At 39.0% G+C, this 16,967-nt stretch overlaps 1 protein-coding gene and 1 long non-coding RNA gene across 2 annotated transcripts; both read right to left on the bottom strand.

The window, feature by feature from the left end:
• Positions 1–3,937: 3,937 nt before the first annotated feature.
• Positions 3,938–10,258, bottom strand: LOC118163058 (histamine H3 receptor-like). Its single transcript, XM_035319515.1, has 3 exons — positions 9,925–10,258; positions 7,444–7,610; positions 3,938–4,872 (listed from the first exon to the last, which is right to left on the bottom strand). The coding sequence occupies exons 1-3, from the start codon at positions 10,181–10,183 to the stop codon at positions 4,090–4,092; spliced, it is 1,209 nt and encodes a 402-aa protein (XP_035175406.1). The 5' UTR covers positions 10,184–10,258; the 3' UTR covers positions 3,938–4,089.
• A 1,952-nt stretch (positions 10,259–12,210) lies between these two features.
• LOC118163059 lies at positions 12,211–15,891 on the bottom strand. The gene is made up of 2 exons (XR_004748819.1): positions 15,834–15,891; positions 12,211–12,359 (listed from the first exon to the last, which is right to left on the bottom strand). It is a non-coding gene; the product is annotated as an uncharacterized LOC118163059 (long non-coding RNA).
• Positions 15,892–16,967: the final 1,076 nt, after the last annotated feature.

The following is a 16,967-nucleotide window of genomic DNA, read 5'->3' as shown; positions in this document are numbered from 1 at the left end:
ACACCCTGCAACTGGTTTTCAGACCAGGGCTGTAATGTTGGGTGCTTGACGAGAGATAGGGCACAAAACAAGGAAATGGAGGGTGGGGACACTGTGGGGAGGAGATGTGCAGTGCTTGGATCACGTCTGGGAAACTAAGGGAAATATACTGTAAAGAGAATTAAAGCAGAAGTTGTAGGGCAATAGGAGTAGAAGACACCTCGGGAATGATAAAACATGGCAAACAGATGCCCGCTTAAGGTGAAACAAGTACTGAATGGGTCAAGGATGCTGGCACACAGATCAGCTGTTCATTGTTAAAGAAGAGCTGGTTAGGGATGTCTAATCAATGCCAGCTCCAGCTGTAGTGACCATGAAGTAGCAGAGGAGGATCCTGGTGAGGAAAAAAAGGAGCAGAGTACACCTCCTGGACTTCAGGTGAGCAGACTGAAGTTTATTCAGGAAAGCGGTAGTAGGCCACACGAGGCAGCTTTAAAGCACAAAGGAGCTCAGAAAACCTGCAGACCTTTAAGGACAGCTTTCTCCATGCACAACAGAAGTCCATCCCCATTCTCAGGAAAACAAGTAGGTATACCAGGAGACTAGCTAACCAGGGAACTCGAAGCAGTGCTGCAATGTAAAAAGGCAGCATGAGGAATGTGAAGCAAACACAGGCTACAAAGAAAGAATGTAAATTGCTGCCTGGTCATGTAAACATGGTGTTAGGAAAACTAAAGCTTATCTGGAGTTTATGCTTGTAAAGGACTTTGAGGATGACACAAAGACCAAGAACTTCCACCTCCACATTAATAGTAAAAACATGAATAAGAAAAAAATGGGCCTGTTGCGGAACAGGCCTGGTGATCTAGTGATAAAAGATGTAGATAAGGCTGAGGTTACCACTGCTTTCCTTGCTTCAGTCTTCACTAACCAGGTCATTCCCACCTCTGTATTTAGGGAGCAACTTCAAGGAAGGAATCTGCCTCACCTGCAGGTGAGGACTGTCAGGCTTTACGTGGGAGCACTTGACCTGTAAGAATCCATAGAACCCTATGGGCTGCACTCAAGAGTGCTGAGAGAACCAGCATCCTTGAAAATCTTTTATCTGTTTTGAAAAGTCATGGAGGTCAAAAGAGGTTCCCAATCACTGAAAAAAGTGAAACGTTGCACCAATCTTCAGAAGATGCCACAAGATCCATAGGAAAATTATGGAAGTTTTATCATAGTCCTTCATGTGGCTGAGGGAGAAATTTATGTGGTCTCTCCTTCCTTCCTCACTGGGGAGGAAAACCACAGCCTGACATAAAGGACAGACATCAGGAGAATCATTAGGATTAAAGACTTGTCTAAGAAATAAACAAAGATAACACCATTTCTTCCAACATGTGTGTTTTATTTTTTTTATTTTTATTTTTTATTTTGTTTTAAGACTTGAGAGGGCAAATTTAGAAAAATGCTGTTGCAGTTTGAGTTGAACCCAACAGACACAAGTTTATGACCACAATGTATTTACAATAGATATTGGACATCTTCAAAGACAGAAAAAAAAAAAAAAAAAAGTGGAAGGGCATGAAATGATGAAATGGATAAGTGAATGGATAGGGAGACTTTGCTTAGAAAAGCAAACTAGGCAAGGAAGGTAAATTTGTGTCAGTACATGAAAGACATGCATAAGAAAAAATACTGAATAAGCATATTAGCAGAAGCCTGAAACAGATCTATTAGAGAGGGGAAGACCTGGGATGCCATTTTGACCAAGACAGCTTTAACATTGTGAGAACACCAGCTGAGCATTTGAGTTGACCTGGGAGCAGCAGAGCAGTTAGAAAAATACAACAAACTCTCCAAACAAACAAGGGTTATATGACAAAATGGTTTGAACATTGTGAGTGCAATACAGAACCTCAAAAACATTGATCGCTAGTAACTTCAGTACTCTGAGGTTTCAAGTTTGCTGCACTGTGCTTGCTCCCTGAGAAACTCTTATTTTCCGGTACTATGGTGTGGATCCATTTTACCTAGTCAATAACTGAGTAAGGCTATACATTTAGTCATAAAATGCAAACTGTTTTCTTGCACAACATTCTTTTATACTGAAAGCATAAAGATACAAAAGCAGACAATTCAAGTCTTTCCCAGCTTGGGCCCGCCTACAGCTTCTCTGTTGAACAGATGTTTATTTAGTACACTAGCTATTTATAAATGTTTCGAATGTGTATGTGTGCGTGTTTTGTGTTTGTTTTTTTTAAAGCCTTACAGAAAAAACACATCCTACAGAAATCCATGCCAGCACCTTAGCGCATAACAGTGAAAACAGCTGCGCTGAATCAATGACCTCCTGAAGCTGTTTCTCTCTTTTCAATCAGGCTCACAATGCATACCACTACTTATGTAAGTCAAGGAAGCATAACAAGTTGTGAAATACAATCCTCTGCCAGCATGAAAACTGCCAAGAGAAGTCTTCAGCTCTAGATCTCTAAACAGAATATGATTTAAAAAAAAAAACAACAAACAAACAAATAATAATAAAAAAAAATTCTGTGCTATGTTTCAGCTATTTACATGTGTTTGAATTGTGCTTACAGATGAGTCCTCTGATTTTGCAACACCTCTACATCCCATTTCAAATTAGGTACTTATTTCAAAAGAAGACTAGTTAAATCTTCATTATTCTGTGCATTTGATTCCTATTTCCATAATTTATACATTTGTGTGTATTCACACATGGAGAGAAAAAAATAACCAGCAACTCTCATTTACCTATCTGTGAAAGCCTTGTGTGACTTCCAATACCAAACACAAGGTAAGAAAATTTGGCATGTGGAATGGGTTATAGTCAAAATCCATTGCCCTCTCCAACACATTACCCACTCTTTCCAGTAATGCATATTCACCCAGCGTCTGTTAATAGCTCCTTATGACACTTCTGTGTCAGCTTTCAGACCCCCATTCTCAAGCAATGAATATGGTCCTTGCTCAGCTATAGAGAAAATCCAGCTTGATGATGGTTCAGTGGCAGAGAAAATCCACATATCATCACAGTAACATGGCACAAAGAACTGATCTAGAATAAAAATCACTCTGTCAGTTCAAATTTGCCCCAGTCATTCTGATGGAATATCTTTGTACTTACAAAGCTTTCCACCCGAAAGGGTATTGTCTGCTCTCATGCAGCCCGTCAAAATCACAAATCCAGCATGAGCTTTGTATTGCTTGCTCTGCTAATTCAACAGCAATGTGGTCGTGTGCCCAGGACTGGCCTATCTTTTAGGTAATCAAATCCTGGCGTCTCAAATCAAAACCTGGCACTAAAGATCATTGAAGCATGACCAAATAGGAAGCCACTATCAGGAGAAAAGAGCAACAACTGTTTATGTCTGTTACAATTTTGATAAACAATCTCAAAAAATCATTATCATGGAAACATTCATTTTCTAAAAGATCCAGAGTTACTAACTTACATGTATGATGTCCTGAAACATCAAATGTGGACAATATTATAATTAGAAAAGGACAGATATGCCAGATCAAGCATTCTGTTCACTTGCATATTGCCCAGCCTGGTAAACATAATTACTACAGAGCACTATGTTGTCTTCATAACACTTTTTTAAAGGAAATGATACTGCTTCTGTGAGGATTTTAGATGACCTTTCAAAAATACAGCAGAAATGTTTTTTCACTGATAGCTTTAGATTCACAAATTGGATACAAAAGTTTTACTCGGCACATACAAAAGAGGTATCTCCCTCCATTGAATGTCTGGTGAGATATCCAAAGAAGAGTTATTTCTTAATAGCAGTTTAAAAAAGAGACCAAAAAAAAAAAAAAAAAAAAAAAAAAAAGTACATCAAACCCACAAACCAGGAAGGACATCCAGCAAAACCTGATTTGTTGCACCAAATGCAGTTTAGCCTTGCATAAACCAGTAAAAGCAAACAACAACAACAACAAAAATCTGAAAACTACAAATCAGAGCAAGTACATGCCTCTACTGCACTCAACCAATGCCCCCAGCTGACAAAATATTTTCTCTGTTTCTACTGAAGATACCTATGAAACAAATCACTAAGAGACAAACCTTATTTGTAAGCCATTTACTTCAACTTTCTAAATAGAAGGTGATCTCAACTTTGCAAACTTCTGGGGACATAATATTTTCATAAAGGCCATTCGAAACCTCATGTGACAGAGTGGGTAAAGAAATGGGTTCAGAGAGGAATTGAGCCACAAAAGCCAAAAGGTAATTTCATACAGGGATCTATGGATGCACCGTCCTTGGCAGGCCCCACGAATAATCATTAGTAAAGTATATGGTGCCCAGCAAATGGCAAAGGCACAAACAATTATGGCAAGTGATTTCGCAATTTTCTTGTCTCTTTGCAGTTTTGACCCAGCATTTGAGCGGAAAGAAGCAGAGAAGTCCTTTTTGAGTGGCGTGGGACTCATTGGTGGTGGAGATGGGCAGGCAGAAACCAGTGATGGTCTCAACGACCTTGTTAATGATGAAACACTGTCCTCCACTTCCAAAGAAGATGACACATCAGGCCTTGGCAAGAAGCAGGATCTCCAGGATGAGCTGCTGCTCCTTGGAGGCTCAGAGTCCTGAATGCTGCCACGTCTCTGGCGTCTCTGGATGTTGACGAAGATGTGCACGTTGAAGTAGGTGACTGAGAGCAACGGCACAAAGAACTCCAGCGTGGATGCACAAAGGAGGAAGTACCAGTTGTAGAAGAACTCAGCATGGCACTGCCCCTCCTGCACCGTGCTGTAGCCAGCCACATGTTCCCACAAGAGAATTGCTGGGCAGTAGAGGAGGAAGGCAAAGACCCAGATGGCCACCATCTTGACAACAGGGTTGGACATTATTCCCCGCTGGACTCTGTAAGATACCTGTGAGAAAAGGACCTGTCACTTACTCAGGTTACATTTTGGAACCACTATCTCAAAAAAAAAAAAAAAAAAAAAAAAAAGGCATTCAAATCAAATGTAACATTTGTCCTGCAGTTTACCTGACACCTAGAGCATCTTCACTTTTGTAAGGTCCTAAAAATACTACTAATCTTACTCATCAAATACTGCAACTCTGTAATTAATTTTAATACTTAGGATTGGAAAGGATCAATAATTATGATGGCTAAACTACCATTCTAGCGGTACAGGGACATGGCTTGTTTTCATCACCACCACAGTCAGACAGTAATAAGGTATTAGTTTATGATTCATGAAGTGCATGCTCAGGCTTAGAGGAGACTCAAAGTAAGCTGTTGGACTTCTTTCCTGCACAGGCAAAAGTAGAAGACTTCTTCATTAGGCACGTTGCTATGAGATACTGCAAAAACTAGAGAGTGTATTTTTTACTATTATTTCCTCTTGCCATAATAGAACAATCTATCCCAGACATATGCTCTAACATCCCTTATTTTATTGAAACATTCTGTTTTAACACTGACTTTACCTCATAAACAGCTCGTTGTATTACTGCAAACGTTGATGTTTTTATGTCTACCCAGACTGCATTCATTTATTTTACTCTCTAGCTGTAAAAATCTTTGAAAAGATATGAGGAGCTAAAGTCATATCATCCAAAGTTAGGAAATATGAGTTAAAACCACCCTTTTAACAGCCTGGACAGTATGTTAAATACATAATTCTAGCTCTTGGACCCCTGCATCTTTCAACACTCAAGATGTTCACTTAATGAGAAGTTGGTCAATTTTATTTATAACATACTGTTCAACATTTCTCATCCCAGGTTTTACTGAGACACAGAAGTACTATCTTCCTCACCTACTTCCTATGCTGTTTTTAGTGTAGTAACTGCATGTTATACAATTATTAATAAATGGTATCTTCATTAATTTTCACATATGACCTGAGGGGCATTGTTTTTCATATTTTATCATGAGTAATAGAGTAATGACACAGTGTAACAAGGATTATTTTAGAATCTCAGTTTTAAACACCTGGGCCTGATATTTCAGACTCCTTCACATCTTAAAGCATCAGCTTAGAGTACAACTCTAGTTCCCTTCATCTGCAGTAATGAATTTGCAGCCCTCTGCAAGACCACAAGCATCTCAATTTAGTAGTCAGAAAACAGGAAGCTCAGTGCAGCTTCACAAAAGCTCAAGTCTGAAATGACTCGCCTCTGATCACAAGCTAGGCCTGCAGCAGAGGTGGATCCCAAGTCCATGAGGAAGCATGATTATTTTTTTATTTTGGATAAAAAGTTACATGTTTCTGGACTCACTCCATTCTAATTATCTAGAGGAAAAAAACAGAAGGTGATCGTGTAAGAACATGGGGCCCAGCTGGGTTGCAGAAGTCTTTTTAATTTGCTTTTCTCACATCCTGAGCTCTACAGCTTCATTAATATTTTTGCAATACTGCAATTCCATTAATACAGGTGTTTTCATACTTTATTATTCAGCTTTAAAAACAAACAACAAGAGAAACACAACAACAACGAGCCCTAAAACCGCAACACCAAGGAAGAAGATAAAGAGATAAGGCATTGTATCAGCACATCCCAGACAAGAACCTCCCGATCTAACACACAGCTCACATCCCTCTAGCTAGTAGGCTCATCAAAAGGAAAGGATATTGATTGTCTTCCATGTGGACCAAACACCAGGTAAAGCTTAGAAATCGTGGGTATTAATGTTTAGTAGATATCTTTAGAATCTGAAGAATGATAATACTAATTAAACACTTCTCCCCTCTCTGCATGTTTTGATCCCTTCTTTTTACTTCAAAGATGTTTCCATTCAGTTGCCTGTTGGCAGCATGTGTCAGTCACCCCCCTGGGGTAACAAATCCTTGCCTATTCTCCAGTCAGTCAATCCCATGTCTCTCTCCATAGCCTCTTCTCCTTTTAAAAAATTGTCCCAACCCCAAAATGCCTCCATGACTCAACCTAGTTTTCGTTACTATTCTTTTAATGACCCAAGACCAGGTCCCCCATACTCCCACTGCCTCTTTCCCACCTTGACCTCCCCACCTCCCTCTGTAGTGCAATTAGATAGTTTGTAATCCAGGCAGAAGGAGGGAAACACTGAAATTGTGAGCAAGAAAATCCCCCGTCTCTAAATCCCAAGGCCATGGCACATACAGCTAGGAAAATGGAAGGAAACATCTTACTTCCAGTATACTTTGTTGAAAAATACCTAGCACAGAAAAAATCTCCAAAGAACTTAGCTGCCCACATCTGCCAAATCTCTATGAAATCTTTGCAAACTTTGCATACTTAGGCAAATTCTCAGAGGCTAAGAAAAAGCATATCTACAGCAACCTTTCTGCCAGAGTTTAAGTATTTATAACAACATACTCAAGCATCAGAGTTTCTCCAGAATAAAATGGTAGGAAAATGAAGGACTACTTAGCTTCTAGTGTTTTTTGTGAGTACTCTGAGTTTTATAGAAATCTCAAAATATATAAAAAAGGAATTAGAAATGTTCTTACAGCCTTTGTAACTGACAGGAAACGGTCGTAGCTGATAAGGACAATGTTAAACACTGAAGCTGTGCACACAAGATAGTCCATAGCTAGCCAGAGCTTGCACAGGCCTCTTCCAAAGTGCCAGGTCCCTGTCAGGGCATAAGGGACGTACAGTGGTATGCAGAATGCACCTGTAGAAATAAAGGAAACAGACACATCAGTCAGCACTATGCAAACATAGAAACATGCCTGTGGTACCTAACAAAAAAGTGATGCTGACTGGAACTGCTAGGTGGAAGGCTTCGTGTTCTCATGCCACCAATGAACATTCTGTATTAAGCTACTGACATTAAAATAAAGACAAAAGAAACCTTTTCCCCCCTACTATAATTTACTTTTTTCCAAAAATACGGTTTAACTGCCATGTTTCTATCCTCTTAGAAGCACTATATGATATCCAAAAATGTTCCACTTGTTTTATAGAAATACAATATGGATTTCAAATTAATCTTTCAAAATGTATAATCAGAAGGTTAACAAAACTGCAAGGTTTTATTAAGTACATCCTGATTAACATTTCCTTTTGTCATAATATCATTATAACCACTTTTCAGTGGTGAGCTGACAGGGTATTATCTGTGGGAACACATCAAGCAGTGGGAACATACATAAGTGACCATGATTACCCAAAATTGGGCTGTTAAACCCAAATGTCATGGAACTGCCAGTATAATTTCATTGTAACAATATTCTAGGTGATTTTACTACACACAGAGTCACAAGACACACTTGCAACGCTGAAGAGCTAACAGTGTACTTTGCTATGTCAGATAAATGCAGCAAACCGTAAGAATGAACAGCATCAAGGTTGCAATTCAATGCCTCTACAGAGCAACTAATACCTGCTCCTTGGAACAAAAGGTTACATCATGTACTTTAACATTCACAGGAAAAAAGAAAAAAAAAAAAAAGAAAAAAACATTTTAGAATTACTTCATAATAGTTTATGATGCTGTAACTGGTACTGAAGAGTATCTTGAGAGTTTCCTTTTCCCTAAAATGTTGAGAAGAATACCTATTATTCTCCCTCTCTACCATGATTCAAGAGACTTCTGCATGCTATAGATCCAGAAGTATGGAGATGAAGCAGAAACTGGTGAAGGACAAAAATCAGGTAGAATGCATATGTTAGAAGAAAAAAGCAAAGGACTCTGCAAGCATAAAAACATGCTTTTAGCAGTTAGGATCCAGTAGAAACTAAAGATAACCTACACATATCCTGACTCTAAATTGAGTTGCTACAGAACTATCAGACATCCCAGCCTGGGGGACATGATGGGCTCAAGGTGATATCTGCAGGACTCTTAGCCCTGGGGATGATCTAAATTTTGGTACAGCTGCATTGAGGTGTTTTCTCTCAGAAGCACCTATCTGGGTGTTCAGACTGCTGCAGCTTCTGTGCAGAGGCTCATGCTATTTGAGTGAGACCAGAGGGTGACCAGAGGGGTGCCTCAAAAAGATTTGGTGTGCATCCAGACCGCAGGCAGCAAGGGCTCTGCAGCACAACAGCACAAGTTACAAGCTGGAAGAAGTCGTCGTCCTTATGGGGGAAGGGATCAAAACATCACACAAAATAAAAACAGTTTCAGAAGTTGTTGTTTTTTTGATGTGGCAAGTCAGAATATGGACTTCATGAAAGAGCCACCCTTCTTCATAAGCATTCATCTGCATACACAGTAATTTAAGCAAGATTTTTACCAGAGCCATTCAACATTTGGGAGCATTTCAATGCATCTATCTCCAATTGCACTTCACACTGTTTTGTTTTTTTTTTCTCCAAACAAGTTTCAGAATTGTATTCCTATGTATAAATGGACACATATATTATTAAACTTCACAGAAATTGTTTGATTTGCTGTTTTTATTTACCTGACACATATTCCTAAGGTAAGACTCTAGATAGCACAATGTTCAAGAAAATATTTAAAAATGTTATGCATTGCTGTTTAGTTGCAATCCTGAGGTTATCTGTATTGTGCTACAGTAGATTGAAATGGAAGATATCAACAACATATGCAAGATGCACCAGATATTGTAAACTGTAAGTAATTTGGCTTTCTAGACTTCAGTCAACTTACTACAAAAAAACTCCCACTCTTTCTTAGTGAATGTTGATTCACACACAGAAGTATTTTTTTTTCTTGAAGCAAAAACATTAAACACTTACATGACAAAGGACCTATTTCCTATGATAATATGTTTCTGAAAGATAAGTGACATTACAAGTATTTATATGAAAAAAGATGCATTATGTATCTCATAATTTGAGACATAATAGGCTGCTAAAACACTTAATACACTTTCCATCATTCCTTAACCTTCCCCATGGCACACGATTGGGAAATATTTCTCCGAGAAGAAACCACACACCAAAATAAGCCCCCACTTACACCTCTTAACATTACTAGAAAGCAAATACTACATATCTCCAGCATTGCAACTTACCCACTGCAAAGTCAGAAATAGCAAGGTTGAGAAAGAAATAGTTACTCCGATGCCTGAGATTTCTGTCCATGATGAAAGCAAGGATCACCAGGACGTTTCCAAGGACTATGACCAGAGCTAGCAGCACCATAAGCAAAGCCAGAAGCACCAAGACGCCTGTGGAAAAATCTGAGGTCCCTGGCTGTGGGGATGAAGTCCCATTACATGGTCCCATCATGTTCCCATCAGCTTCAGCAGTGCAGTTGTGCATGTTGTACATCCAGGTCAGTTCAGTCCAGAAAGAAACTCTTGTAATCCAAAAAGCTGAGATTCATAAGGAGAATTAACAGCTGAGACCAAAAAGACAAACATGAAAAAAAAAAAAAAAAGAGTCAAAAGGAAAAAATTAAAAGGTTCTGTTGCCAGATATATCTATTTTTGTAAGATATTTAAATTTTAATAAATACCAACACATCTGCAACCATGTGTATCTGTAGAAGAGTTACTAGGAAAAAACGTGCAGTATTTTCAAGCTCATATTTTAAAATGTAAGTTCTTCTTTATGCAACCTGATAATTATCTGGGGTGGTCATGAGGGCTGATTCAAGATTTTCACTCTCTTTCCTCTCCCTCTTCCTCCCACCCTTCTTCTCAGAAATGTTTTGCTTGTTAGGATTATGGATCTCAACTTTTTCTGGAAAATATTTCTTGGTTTTGGTTAAATATCCTCATGGGAATTTAATCTATGTTACACTATCAATTTCATACTTGCTTATCTCTTGTCATCATATTTTGGTAAGCTTTTGCATTACGTTGTATGTTTTTGCTGACCAAAGGCGTAGAGGACATTGTTGCTGTTGCTGTTCCTCTTTCTGTGCAGCACAGGGCTAAAATTGGTACTCTGAATAAGCATATGCCTACTGGCTTACCAGAGCAATCAACCAGTAATGGCCTAATCCTCAGGATTTAAGAGTTTTTCAAAACCCTTAGCAGCCTGAGTGACACAGGCTGCTACCATCCCAGAATCAAGGAATGAAATACTGACTCCCTGAGTGTGAAATGAGAGCTTTGCAATTAACTTTAATAGGACTATGCTTTTCTTTCCACGCTGGTGGGAGGAATTGTGAGTCTTCCACAAGTGTGTATATTTTTGTATGAGTAATGAAGACACTCGCAGAGAGCTGAGTATTCCACAGTTCTAAAAATTTAATCATTTTTATTATAGGTTCTAAAAACACTTTGGTGTTTAATTTTAGATACTTAAATTTGAAAAATGTTGGCTGCCATGGCTGTGCTTCTGTTGTGGGAACAAATTCATTAGCATTCTCAAAGTGTTTTTACTGAATGTTTAAATGGCAGCAGTACAAAAGCACAAAAGTTTATTATTCATACAAATAACTGCACAGCATGCATGTCCATTTCTGCTTTAAGTTATATTTCCTTCCCAGGTAAGGCTGAAAACAGAAAACACAGACTGGCAACAACTACTAAGCAATGCCACTAGCCTTTCTTCTGCTAGCAATATGGAGGCTGATCTACATGAAGTTTTAGAGGTCCCAGATATTACATGGTTGAGAAGAAAATAAAGTGGTGAATAAAACTGAGGTCAGATTAAGGGTTCAGATGTCCATATCCTGTATGTCTCAGCAGCCACTAGCCTAAGGAAGAGGGTAAGAAAATAGTAAAATATACCACTGGTGTGCTCCCCCTACCTCCAATGGTTTGTGGCTCAAGATTCTGATATGGTAACCAGAAGTGACATTTGACTATTTTATGTTTACTTTTTCTGATGAACAGTCAACTTCTTACTCCAGGAGTTTTTGCTTCTGCATGTTATTGACAATAAATAATATCACAGGGCTTCTATGAGCCTCTAAGGAGGGCAACAGTCCTTCTGTACATTCAAAGAGAGAACAGCAGGAAAATTGTCATGGTCGCTGCCAAATCACTGATCCATTATAAAAAGTTACCATGTCCTAATTATACTTAGTGTCGCCTTCCTCATACTTAATGCAGCCAGTTCTTTTTAAGCAGTCTCACTTTTGTATCATGGGAGAAACAGCTCATCCCTGAGCATTCAAAGTGGTAGTCCTGTGGAAAGAAGCACCAAACCTAGAGCAGCAATTCACCTGCATGCAATACACCTGCTTCAAACCATCATAACTGGCTGCACAGAAACTGCACAGCCTAGAGGATCCACATCTAAAGGAAAATACATGAAAGTTTTCTTCTATTAGAGACCTATTTTAATTGGAGAGCAACTTTTTGCTCAGGCAGACAATGACAAGACAAAGGGGAACGCTTTTAAACTAAAAGAGGGGAGATTTAGGTTAGATGTTAGGGGGAAGTTCTTCACTCAAAGGGTGGTGGGGCCCTGGCACAGGCTGCCCAGAGAAGCTGTGGATGCCCCATCCCTGGAGGTGTTCAAGGCCAGGCTGGATGGGGAGTTGGGCAACCTGATGCCAGGGGTGACGTCCCTGTCTATGACAGGGGGGTTGGAATTAGGTGATCTTTAAGGTCCCTTCCAACCCAAGTCATTCTGTGATTCATTCTATGATTCTGACAGACATTGGGGTGCTTGCCCTCAGGCAGGAAGGGGTCCTTGAATGGACTTCTCCATACCCAGCAGCACTCCTCCCTTTTTCAACTGCAGAAGGTACGTCAAGACCCAACCTCTAAACTATTATTTACTACTGGAAATTTTTGGATATGCTTTTGATTCCTAACTTGTCCCCAGATAGCAAGAAATGCCAGATCAAGCTGGCATGCTTTTTACAGGCTGGCGTCTCTGATGAACCCACTCACAGTCACCAGTTTTGAAAGACAAGCATTTGTTACAATTTCTCCAAAGCCCTGTGATGATCAAAATACTCCAAAAATCTTATAAAAGCAGAAGAAAATCATAGATCTAAACTGTGTTCCAAAAATATAGTCATGCAAAAAACATACAAATAGGCAAGCCATAAAGCAGAAAGTGACTGTTTGTAACAAATGCAGTTAAAACTGGATTATCCTGTTAGCAAACCCCATACGAGTTTATGCATTTTTGATTCAGAGAGTATCTTTGATAAAACAATTAAAGCTACATTGACAGTTACGTTATTGATGCTATTTGCAGCTACTCAGCCTCAGAGCTGGAAAGCTGCAATTACAGCTCTTTGCAAACATGAGTATAAGGTTTTGGACTCTTCCTTTCTCAAGCTGCTTTGCAAAGTATAAATAGAGAGGCTGTCACTTTATCTTAACCCAAAATTGTCAGTGCTAAGTGAACTGAATTGGGAGAGTATTGTGAGCATTTAATGAGGTTACCCATGTAATTGCTTCCAACATACAATACCACATCCTCGATTTTGTACCATGCAACAGATTGCCATAGTTTTAGTGCACACATATCAAACAGCTGTGCTAGACCTCGTTAAAGGTAAGATGTAGAGAAAAAGCTAAACAATCAAGTTAATAAATATGGCATCACTTTGAATTCCTTGCTTTCCTTTGAAGTTTGTGCTCCCTAGTCTTGCTGCAAGAATTAGAACATCAGCTCCAGCACAACAGCATTTGGCAGTCCCTAAAACCCCCCTGTGAACCTGGAAATTCCGGCCTCCGCTTAAGGTCCAAGCAGACTCCCCTCATAACTTTTCAGTGTGTTACGTGGTTTCTTTGCTTCAGTCTCCTCAACCTTAAGACAAAAGAAATGCTTACTGAGCTTCTCAAAATCTGGGTGGAATTATGCATTAATAAAGTATGTCAGTGGAAGAGAATGAAAGGTATGGTACACTCTCCAAAATCCCTTTACTCTATTAGTTAATTCATTTGGGAAGCAAGAAAGTCAGATTTCACAGCCTCCCATATAAAGTTGAAGATGAGACTCATCCTAGCTGGGCACTTTACCCATAGACTATTCGGTAGCAAAATGAGAATCAGCAGCCTCACTGTTTTTCATAAGAAACTACTGAGCTAACAAATGGGTTAAATCTGAATGTGCTTTGTGGGAGCATATGGCTACATAATTCCTTTCCATCCCTCTCCCTCAACATTTCTCCTTGGAGCTAACTTAGATCTAAATTGGTTTCTCACAGTCTTGGGCACCCAATTCTTTCACACCATGCTTGGAAAGTCTGTGTGGAGAGGGCTGCTATGAGCATGGATGCTGTTTTCACATGCTTTGGGGGTGCACCCAAGATCACAAACCCATTTTGCACAAGTCACAATGACAGGTAACTAACCTGTTCACATCCAAAGGATAATCTACATCAGTCAGCAAGGTTGTGTTTGTTTTTAAAAATATCAGCAGCATAAGTAGAGTTTAATAGAAGACTCACTACTAAAATCTGCTTTTAGCAGATCTGTGTGTGTGGCTGTAACTAGGATTAAACCAGTCTGGAAAACTTGTCTAATAGATACTGAATAAACTTCTGTTTCTCTACTGGGGTCAGGGATCATATGAACTATTTGGTGATAATCCTATAAAGAGATAGGGAATTTAAATTTAAATAGGCATGCTAGACAATAAATGCATAAGCTCAGACTAATCCACAAGCAAATGTTAAAGTTCTGCTTCCCCAGGCATTTAATGAAAACACACAGTAAACAGTAAAAGAATCACCCTGAACTACCCGTTTACTGAAGTGTTCTGAAGACCAAGAAATTATGAACAATTCAAAATCGCTATGCTGCCGTTAGAGAAATTTGTCTCCATTTAGAAATGTTACAGGTGGTAGGTTTCGAAAACAAGTGACCTTTCTATACTTTGGCGTGGAATAAATCTAGATACGTGGTGAGAAATTTAGATGAAATATTCTGTGTCATCACGACTTCTAGCAAGGATGACAGGTCATTTCTAAAATGGCTGGAATTTACTAATGCTTTTCTATTTGAAGTCTCTGTTTTACATGGCATTTCTTTAAAAGGTACATTGCTAACCTACTAACCTGGTCAGAGAAACCACATATGAACCCCAGCACTTGGTCCCGTCACTCACGTTGGAGCAAGAAAGAAAAAAATAAAACATTCTGATACTACCTCGTAGGAGACTGGGATCCTGTAATGGTTTTTTTAGGTTTCAGCTGATTCATTTCCAGTGAAGTGAAGTGAAAACAGTTCACTATAATACTTTTATTTTTTTCTAATGAAATTTATAACCATTCCACAAGTAGGGGATATATATAAAGCCTATATTTTTTCTCAACAAATTTACAATATTTGACAACAAAAACTCACTGCTAAAACTGCTGTTTCAGTTTAACAATATACATTTTACTAAGAAATAATTTGAAATCTCTTTCCCTTGCTGGATCTCACTTGCTAGGTCACATACACATAATTTATTCAACACAACCTGACTTCTCATCAGGTCACACCGTCAAGTTCTGGACTGAACATTGTGCCCCATTCTGATTTAATTAATTTTTCCAAACTTTCCTCTAGATCTTTATTTATAAACCTTTAGCTAGCAGGAAAGTATTAAATCATCATTGCTTACTTTGATAAATAAGACTATTACATTGTGTGGAAGAGTTTACAATGCCAGAATTTAGGGTAAAGCACCTAACAGGAACATGGAGGTTGTGCCCCTATAAAACCCTCCAAGTTAGATCTTCAACTTATTCAAAAGCAAGTTAAGTTGCTACACCTGGTAAAGAAGGAAACTGCCATATCTAAAGCTAATCTTGTGTCAGCACACTTCAGTTAAGTGAAGAAAAAAAAAAAAAAGTAATTATGTTCCCACTAAGTGTGGTAGATTTGCTGATTCTGCTTAACTCAGTTTCACCACAGAACCCTGCAAAAATAGTGACACGTACCTTTCAGAAAAAGCAAACCTTTCTTAATTATCTGTTTTGTTCTCACAGCATTTTTTAATTAACAAAGTAATTGCAATCTAAAGTTACTATAGTCCAGACAAGAGATGCCAGTAATTTCAGTCCATTTGAGACCTGGTCTAGTGGGAGGTGTACCTGCACATGACGGTGGGGCTGGAATTAGGTGATCTTTAAGGTCCCTTCCAACCCAAACCATTCTGTGATCCTATGCCTGTCTATTTAAGGTTAGACTATAGGAATCTGCAGCTTCCACAACTGTTACAAAGAATAATTTCACATATTTTGAAGAGATCTGTTTTGCTTCCCCCCCCCCCCCCCCCCCCCCCCCCCCCCCGCCTCTCCCCCCCCTTTTTTTTTTGGTTTACAGCCTCAGAACACAACGAGCTTCAGAAGCAAGCATGTTCTCCAGTAAGTAAGAGAAACCAAACATTTTATAGCCCAGTTTCTAAAGAAGCAAGGTTCTTGGTTTCTGTGTTAACAACTTAACCGCATTATACGCGGTGATGAAAGTGTAAGGATCAAGATGTGTTCCATGTGTCTGCTGCTGCTTCACCCTACACACAATAGTTTGTGTGCGTCCCTTGGTACCAGTCCCGGTGTGAATGCACCCTTCAAAGACTTGAGCTTCAATATCAGTGCCAAATTTTTGCTCCTGCCGCATAACACCACTGCTAATCTAACATCCTCTGTATTACAAACGAGAAACAATTAATTCAACTAACTTGAGGCCATCAGGCTAACTGAGGCATTGCTTTCAAAGGAAAGGACGGACTCCTGTGTTGCAAAACTCTTCTGGAAAACCAGATGAAAACTTATTCTTAGAATAAAGGAAGTTCAAACTTATGCTTATACACACACACACCCGAAACAAAACAAAACAAAACAAAAAAAAAAAAAAAAGGAAGAGAATACAACTTCTCTAATCAAAAAATGTCCACAGTTAGCCAGCACTTCATGTTCCCACTGAATGACAGTGTGAAAATAAAAACACATTTCCATTATGACAACCTACTTTTAATGCTCTGTTACCAGTCATTCTGTTATAGGGCATTCATTTTGCTCACTGATTGGATGACCTATGTGGTCTACTACATTCACACAGAAGTTATCAACAACATGTTTCTTCCATTTTGGGGTTTTTAGTTCTTGCCATCAACACTGAGATGTGAAATCTTGACAAAGATCTGTAATTTCTGGAAGAAGAAAAGGTCTTACACCTAAGTTTCCACAAACCTCAGACTGAAGACA

The sequence above is a fragment of the Oxyura jamaicensis genome, chromosome 2, assembly GCF_011077185.1.
Source record: "Oxyura jamaicensis isolate SHBP4307 breed ruddy duck chromosome 2, BPBGC_Ojam_1.0, whole genome shotgun sequence".
Taxonomy (NCBI): domain Eukaryota; kingdom Metazoa; phylum Chordata; class Aves; order Anseriformes; family Anatidae; genus Oxyura; species Oxyura jamaicensis.
This window is presented reverse-complemented; position numbering and strand designations above follow the sequence as displayed.

Coding starts and splice junctions, on each gene's coding strand:
- LOC118163058 (XM_035319515.1), bottom strand. CDS start 10,183: ATGTACAACATGCACAACTGCACTGCTGAAGCTGATGGGAACATGATG. Junction 7,611..9,924: donor TATTTCTGACTTTGCAGTGG/GTAAGTTGCAAT, acceptor TTATTTCTACAG/GTGCATTCTGCATACCACTG. Junction 4,873..7,443: donor TCCTGTCAGTTACAAAGGCT/GTAAGAACATTT, acceptor CTTTTCTCACAG/GTATCTTACAGAGTCCAGCG.